Source organism: Leptonychotes weddellii, chromosome 13 (assembly GCF_054177405.1).
Source record: "Leptonychotes weddellii isolate Sample4059 chromosome 13, ASM5417740v2, whole genome shotgun sequence".
Classification (NCBI taxonomy): domain Eukaryota; kingdom Metazoa; phylum Chordata; class Mammalia; order Carnivora; family Phocidae; genus Leptonychotes; species Leptonychotes weddellii.
This window is the reverse complement of record NC_138381.1, coordinates 18,664,884-18,672,684: the sequence shown is the minus strand read 5'-3', so window position 1 is coordinate 18,672,684 and position 7,801 is coordinate 18,664,884. Positions and strand designations below refer to the sequence as shown.

At 34.4% G+C, this 7,801-nt stretch overlaps 1 protein-coding gene across 2 annotated transcripts; it reads left to right on the top strand.

The window, feature by feature from the left end:
* Positions 1–1,263: 1,263 nt before the first annotated feature.
* On the top strand, positions 1,264–7,584 carry LOC102741774 (dynactin-associated protein). Of its 2 annotated transcripts, XM_006732192.3 has the most exons (3): positions 1,271–1,608; positions 4,126–4,206; positions 5,037–7,584. In XM_006732192.3, exons 1-3 carry the CDS (start codon positions 1,555–1,557, stop codon positions 5,364–5,366), a joined length of 465 nt encoding a protein of 154 aa, XP_006732255.1. In that variant the 5' UTR covers positions 1,271–1,554; the 3' UTR covers positions 5,367–7,584. The 2 variants fall into 2 exon arrangements, with proteins under 2 accessions (XP_081657312.1, XP_006732255.1); XM_081801186.1 differs by lacking the exon at positions 4,126–4,206 and having other exon boundaries at positions 1,264–1,608.
* The last annotated feature ends 217 nt before the right edge of the window (positions 7,585–7,801 follow it).

The window sequence follows — 7,801 nt, the reverse complement described above, 5'->3', positions numbered from 1 at the left end:
AAATTGATAAATAATGCTACTATAAACATTCGTGTGTGTGTGTGCATGTGTGTTTCCTCTGGGAACATACTAGGAGTGGAATTGTTAGATCATATAGTATATGAATATCTTCAAATTTACTAGATAATATCAAATGCTTTTCAAGTTGTCTTACCAATTTATGATGCTGCCAGCCATATATTTATTTAGGATTTCATGATGATTTGCTCATTTAAATTTCATAATTTTTTTCCATTTAAAAGTAGTACACCTCTATTAGTAGATTTATTTCTAGATACTTGAAAATGTTCTTTAAATATCTCTTTAGGTTTTTAGTTTCCTGAATATCTGTTGCTGACATACAAAACTATGAAACAGTTACTTATACAAAACAAATTTAAATAAATTTAATTATAAGTCATTTAATATTTGCTTAATGAGAAGTCCAGAGGTTTGGAATTCGTTACATACTTTTTTTTTCATGAGTCTACTTATCACACAATAAGACACGTCTGCTTTTGAATTAGGATATGTATAAATTTATTAATATTTTGGAAATTCATGTCATTAGCCTCCCTGCTGGAAGTTGTTGGCTTACAGGAAACGCATGATTAAGAAGGATTAAAAAGTCATTTTTTTCTCCATTCCATACTGCATGCCACATTGTCAAAGGCCCAGGGAGCATTAATTCTCAGATTGATGTAAAACATCACTTCAGTTTTGCATGCTGTATCATGTGAACTTTTCCATGGGAGAAATGGAAAGGTACCAAAGACATTGTTTCTTTTCTAGTTCTTGCTCATCAAAAAGGTTGGGGTTCATAAGAAGTGATGACATCATTACATAGCCTAAAGCAACACAAATTTACACAGAAGCAGATCAGATTTACCGTGGATAATCCTTGATTCATACAATCAGGAGCTAATGAAGTATACTTATTTCCTATTTTTATCTTTATTTTTGGCTGAAACCATTTTAGTAAGTTTTTATTTCCCTTGTCCATCTCAGTATAGCCACTGACTTCAACAGCACCATAGATTTTATTCACCATTCACCTAAATCAATCATGACCCTGTAATCTCAATATTTTTCTATTTCTGGAAAATTTTGAAATTAGTCATTACCATAATCCCCCTGCTTAGCCACAGAATATTCTGTAATGTTCATAATCAAGGAGTGGCTGTGTGGGTTTTTTTAAGAAACAAAAGCTAAATTCCTAACCCATGAGAAATCAAGTTTTCGTGATTTAAATAAATTGTGTGAGATAAGGAGGGCAAGGGTTTTTATCTGCTCAGAATCCTGGAGTCATTCTTACAGCTGAGATAACTTTCTGCATGTTGTTTTTCTGAAGGGAGCAAATTTTTCTATTTGTTTTTCCTCAGCAAGCGTACATCGTGTACTTTGGGGTTGAATTTGGAAATATTTTTGGAAAATAGATGATTATTGTTTTACATAATCCAGATTGAATAAATCCAGTTATTAATTTAACATAAATCCAGGATTTTCCAACTTCTCATACACAAAGTGAGTATAGACATCTCTGGAGTTGCATTTTGAGATACCAGCACCCTCAGAATGCATGGCGACCGGCATCATGCTGTGGATATTGAACAGAGTCCAGTAGAGCTGGTGAGTACCAACACCTTGCTTTCCTGTCTCATAGTGTTGCTTTCAACATTTAACATGTAACACTTCAAGAAAGTTAGGTTGCGTTTTTCTGATTTTGCTATTATAGGACGAAAGGAATCTTAGATGTTATTACCAGTAATCACAAGTGTTGAGGGGGGTTATTTAATATGCCAGATACTGCTTTTCATATCATTTGGGAATTGTGCATTAGACTTTTTGCCTAAATTTTTATATTTTGCCTGAATTTTGACATTTGTATAATAAGGTACTTGTAGACAAAATTTTTAGTAAATTATTTGGAATGTTGTTTATAGCACACATTAATATTATTTATTATTATTTATTTATGTTTATTTTATTATTTATTATTATATATTTGATCCAATGAAAATATTTATTCTCATTGGCCTATTTGTGTGTATTTAAAGTAGTAATTTATGGAAAATGTCTCACGAGGAGACTTATGCTGCAAATGTGTTACTCTAGTAATATAAAAATCATATTTCTTAGAACGTGTATGGGGTCTCATTCCTCATTCAAACAAATCTCTTCATTTTACACATCAGGGAATTGAAACATTAAGAGTCCACTTAGCTAGTGGCAGAGTCAGAAATAGAACTCAGATTTCTCATATATAAGCTTATTTTTAAAAAAGATTTTATTTATTTGAGAGAGAGAGTGAGCAAATGAGAGAGAGAGAGAGAGAGATAATCATGAGCAGAGGGAGAGGGAGAAGCAGGCTCCCTGCTGAGCAGGGAACCCGATGTGGGGCTCCATCCCAGGACCCTGAGATCATGACCTGAGCCAAAGGCAGAAGCTTAACTGACTGAGCCACTCAGGCACCCCTATAATCTCATTATAAGAAACTACTTTTCAGAAAACTTTACTACTACGTTCATAATAAGGAAAAATGAATTTTAAATCAACCTGAGTTTGTAGAACCAAGAGATGAATCAGAAGAAATAAATAGAAAGATAGGACTTGATAAAAGAATTGTTTTGCCACTTGAAGGTTATATTTGTGATCACTTTTGGGATTCAACAACTAGACTGTCATAAACTTCATTTATAGGATGACTCATATTTCAGGGAAGTTACAAAATGTCATTGCTTTAATAGCATGTATACATCATTTTATTTCCTTCTCCTTTTCATTATAAATAAAATGTGAGTTATGTTATTTCCCCACATGCCAAAATCTATACAATTTATTCCACTCGGCCAAATGATTAGATAATCTAGCTTAAAAAACCCAAGCAAACAAACAAAAACAAACAAAAAACGCAAATAGTGAAACTGACTTCTGAAACCATAAAAAGGAATGTTTGGATTTCCCTTTTTTTTTCTTTTTGTAATCTGACAGTCTATAACTTCTTAGATCCCCCAAAACAACAGGTAGAAAATTTTTTTTACAATTACTGAGTTTATTTGCTTATTTTAGAGCATTTGGAAAATATGACAATAACAAAGAAAAAAGAAAAAATCACCCATGATCCCTCCCAGAAAAAAAAAAATCACTGCTAATATTTTGCTTCCTGTCCTCTCTCCCATCCAAACTAATTTTATTCTTATAATTGCTTTATTTTGCCATGTGAAATTTTTGTCAATTTACCTAAGTTTTTCCTCCCCAAATCCCATAATGATATTAATTAAAATTCAGAGATGTGAAAGCTTATACTGCTGAAGTTTTTTTATAAGAGGACATTTATCAAAGTTGTCTTTTTGTTCCTCAGTAAAGTTTTGTGGTTTTCTTTATATAAGTCCTATAGCATTTGATATGCTTGGCCATTTTATATTGCTTTATTACTACAAATAGCAGTTGCTAGGACATGCACACACACAGAAAATAAGTGCTGTTACATATATTTTTCATATTTTTATAATCAGCCAATTTAATGAGTTCTTATTCCTTTTGAGAGATTGTATGGTTGATTATTTGGGATCTTGTTTGTAAACAGTCATATGATGTAGAAAAAAATGTTAATTTTATCTTCACATTTCCATTATTCACACATACTGATGAGAACTTCTAGAAAAACATTACCTACTATTGGTGTTAGGAGACGTTCTTCACTTCTCCTGACTTTAAAGGAAAGTGCCTGATGTCTCACTGTTAAATATGATGTTAGTCAGTGTTTTGAGATAAACATTCCTTGTCACATTTGGGAATTACTATTTTATTTGTAGTTCTTTGAGATTTGTATTGTTTGTCTGCTTTTGTCAAGACTGAATGCTGAAATTTGTGAAAATGATCCTTGGGCACCTATTGAATCAATTATTTTATTTTTTCTTCATTGATCACTTGGTGGGAAAAACGTATTTGTACAATTCCTATCATACCATTTATTAGAGTTTCAGATTCTTCTAGAACTTGGTTGGTTCTTCATTTAATACATGTTGGATTCACATCATTTATATGTGCTTCATTTGTTTATGTTCCCAGATAAAACTTTCTTCATCTTTAAAATAAGACTTGTTTGCTTGTTTATTTATTTATTTAAAATGTCTTTCTCTGCAGTTGCCCAGAAATCCATACTGTTTGAATGAAGGAACCCGCTGTGGTTGTAGATTACCCACTGTGACCCTCCAGCCGCAGTGGGTAAGATTTGGGACTGGGGGTAGGTGGGGAGTCTTTAGCAGTCCGTGGACCACTGGTGAAATGGGGAAGGCAGGCCCTGCTCTACAAACTCTGCTGGGCTCTCATGTCCTTTCACCCCTCACTGGCCCCACTTCTCCTGTGCCGCCTGTCCACAAGCTTCTGGTGACACCTGGGACCCACAACCCCCAACAGTTTGTCAGGGCTTCATTCTATTCCTTGAAGACCCTACCCATACCAGAGCTAATACATTTTGTATTTTGATGTCTTTCCAAGCTCAATGAAAGTCCTCATATGTATGTTTAAGAAATAAAAATGTATTTAAAAAATATTTTTCTAATTATAAAATTTCAATATGTAATATGAAAAGAGGAGATAATAATGAGCAAAAGAACACCTGCAATTTTCCATCACTCAAAGATAACCAATCTAAATGTTTTGATATGCGTTTTCAAAATTTTCTTAACCATGAGGACTAGCTAGATAATTTGATTTATATTGCGATATTAGTAGCTGATAATAACTTAATAGTAATATATTCCAAAGGCAATCTATTTGCATTTGAGATGATGCCTTACTGCTTTAGTACAAAGGGGTAACTCAGAGGGAACTTTCTGTCCTCATGGACTTGTGGACAAGTTTGTGTGTGTGTGAGAAGAGAGATAAAGAGAGAGAGAGGGAGGGAATAAGAGAAAGAGACAGCTGATAAACTGTACTTTAAATTATAGCATTTGGAGTAATGAAACAGGTTAGCCTTATTCTAATTGAAATCAGTTACCTAAGTCACTACTATGTCATTTGCTGAAATATTCACTTTTCATAATTCATTGCAGGTTACAGCAAAACCATGGTCACTCTGGAAAACATTTCTGGTGTGTCTTTTGGCCTGTCTAATTGCCACAGCGCTTGTTGTTCTGGTCTTATATTTTGTCCACTTTGGCAAGCCCACCGACAGTAACACTATCATCATTCACGCAGATGGAAAGTCGAATCATGTCACCTGCATCCCTGGTTCTACCCCATCTCCTGCCTCATCAACCCTGCCTGGATCTCCTACCCCTGTGCCCAACCAAAGCTCCTCTGCCAAGGCGTCTCCATCTTCTATGGAGACGACCAAAACAACAACACTGGAGCATGAAATTATCATTGAAGATCAAAAATGACATTTTTGAGCCCTTAGCACTCCTCCAGCCAGATCAACACTCTCACCCAGGAGGAGGCATGTCCAGGTGTCCTCTCTTCCCTGCCAAGAGGTTGCAAAGCATTTGGCTTCATGAGAGCTTGCCCTTTGTGCTCCAATCATTTGCTGTATTCCCATATGGTAATGACTCAGTCTTGCGCCCTCCAATGTTCAAATGATTGGAAAAAAATTTTTTTTCAACTGAGCCTGATTGATTCATTCAGGCAGGGGCCCAGAGCTTCCTTTTCATCCCTCCTATACAACCAACTTTATTCTTCACAAATGGGGGTTTCAACTGAGAAAGAGGCTGCCAGGTGGATCCCGCTCTACTTTACTCCCTGCCTGTTGGTTCTTAAGCCAGTATTTACCATCTAGTTGTTGCTTATTTTACAATCTCATATACTTCACTATTTTCAGCATTTGTATTCCAATAGGGAGAAGGAAATATTCAATTAAAGTAGTTAATGAGTAAGAGTTTTTAAATACCTGTTGGTTATTATAGACACATTTCTCTTGTTGGGAAACCCAGAAAAGAGATTAGTGAGGTTAGGAATAATCAAGGAAGATTTTGGAGAAAAACTAAGAGTTGAAAAAGGGTGAAAAATTGGACTTAGGTCAGGTCATGATCCCAGGGTCCTTTTGTATTGTATTTCGTTTTGTATTTTATACTACAATTTTGAGGGCACATTGCTTGCAATTTGCTATGAAACACAAGACTTGTTCAATATTTATATTGAGTGTTTAATATTCACTAAAAGCATACATATTTCATTCTGGGAAAGACTTCTGAGTTAAATGAACCTGCCCTTTCCACCCCCAACCTCCAAACTCTACAAAAGTGTAAGACTGCCTCAGACAAGGAGGTTTCCTACCCAAAGATTCAGCACTATGAGTGGACACTAAAGCCTTGTTATCTAGCTTCCAACTTCTGATTGTCTTTTGCACACCGTTAGAGGTTCTGGAAGCATTGTTTTGTTTTCCTAAAGCAAAAGGCTTTGTGTTCTATATAACTCTAGGTTGATTTGGCTGCAGTCAATAATAGGCCATATAGACTTTGAGGCCTTACTGAATACTTAGACTCCACAAAAGAAAGATCAGAAATATGGTCATTCCTTACAAAATTATATATGGGCAGCTAGTATTATTTTTCAGACACCAAGAGATGTCCAAATTTGAGTCTTAAAAAAGAATTTTTATACCACAAATATCATTTGATAATACAACTTAAGAATGATGAAAGTTGTTATATACATTTTAGAAAAGAAATGTCATAAAGTTCTAGATAAGGTTAATAAACACAAGGGAGTAAATGTGCGCGCATTTTCCCCTAGTACGATCTTAAACCAATTTGTTTCTATTGTAGTTTTTATTTAAATGCTTGTGAAGAAGAAAGACTAAACTCACTAGGTTCAAATGTACTTCCTAATATAATTTAAACTTCACTTTGTGATATAAAAGTAAAAAAAGCGGGGCACCTGGGTGGCTCAGTCGGTTAAGCGTCTGCCTTCGGCTCAGTCATGATCCCAGGGTCCTGGGATCGAGCCCCGCATCGGGCTCCCTGCTCGGAAGGAAGCCTGCTTCTCCCTCTCCCACTCCCCTGCTTGTGTTCCCTCTCTCGCTGTGTCTCTCTCTGTCAAATAAATAAATAAAATCTTTAAAAAAAAAAAAAGTAAAAAAGCTTCTTTAAAAAGACCGAAAATAAACTTACTGCTAATTAAAATTAAAAAAGAAAAAGTTCTGTATTCTAGAAGCCATGCTAAGTAACTAGATGTTGTAATAAGAGCTGTTATTTACTTCCTTTACTTTTATAGATACTACAGAATGTGGTATGGTAACATGGTAACATACCCCTTTATGTTCAAGGAGAATCTTAGCAATGAATTTCCTACATTAAATATTGGGTTGGAGGATATTGTAATTAAGTTATCTGAGATCATCGGGTTTCTGTGCTTTGTCAAATAGAGATGTAAACAAGCTCTTGGATTTTTTTTTTTTTTGCTTTAGACTTTTATGGTTTAATAAAGTATTAAAATAGTAAACAGAGTTGTGGAAAATATCTTCACAAGTTAAAATACATAACTGGAACAAAAATTTTATGAAATACTGTTAAAATAATAAGTGAAGTGTGTATACTCAATAAATGTAATCGCCCAGTTTTAATGATTTATTCAGCAAATATTAAAACCATATATAAGCACTAATATTTATTGTTTCAAAAATTTATTCACTGTATTTGATTGATAGTAATATATTTTAAATTAGTCAGGAAGCTTCTCTATTTAAAACATCTGCTACATAGCCTTTTGTAAGTCTATTCTTAAGCACAAAGTAACTTTATGCTAAGTTTACAAATTCGCTTCACCAAGTAAGAGTGTAACTAACTTCTTTAGAGGCTTTACTGGAAAATGTCTTACTGGG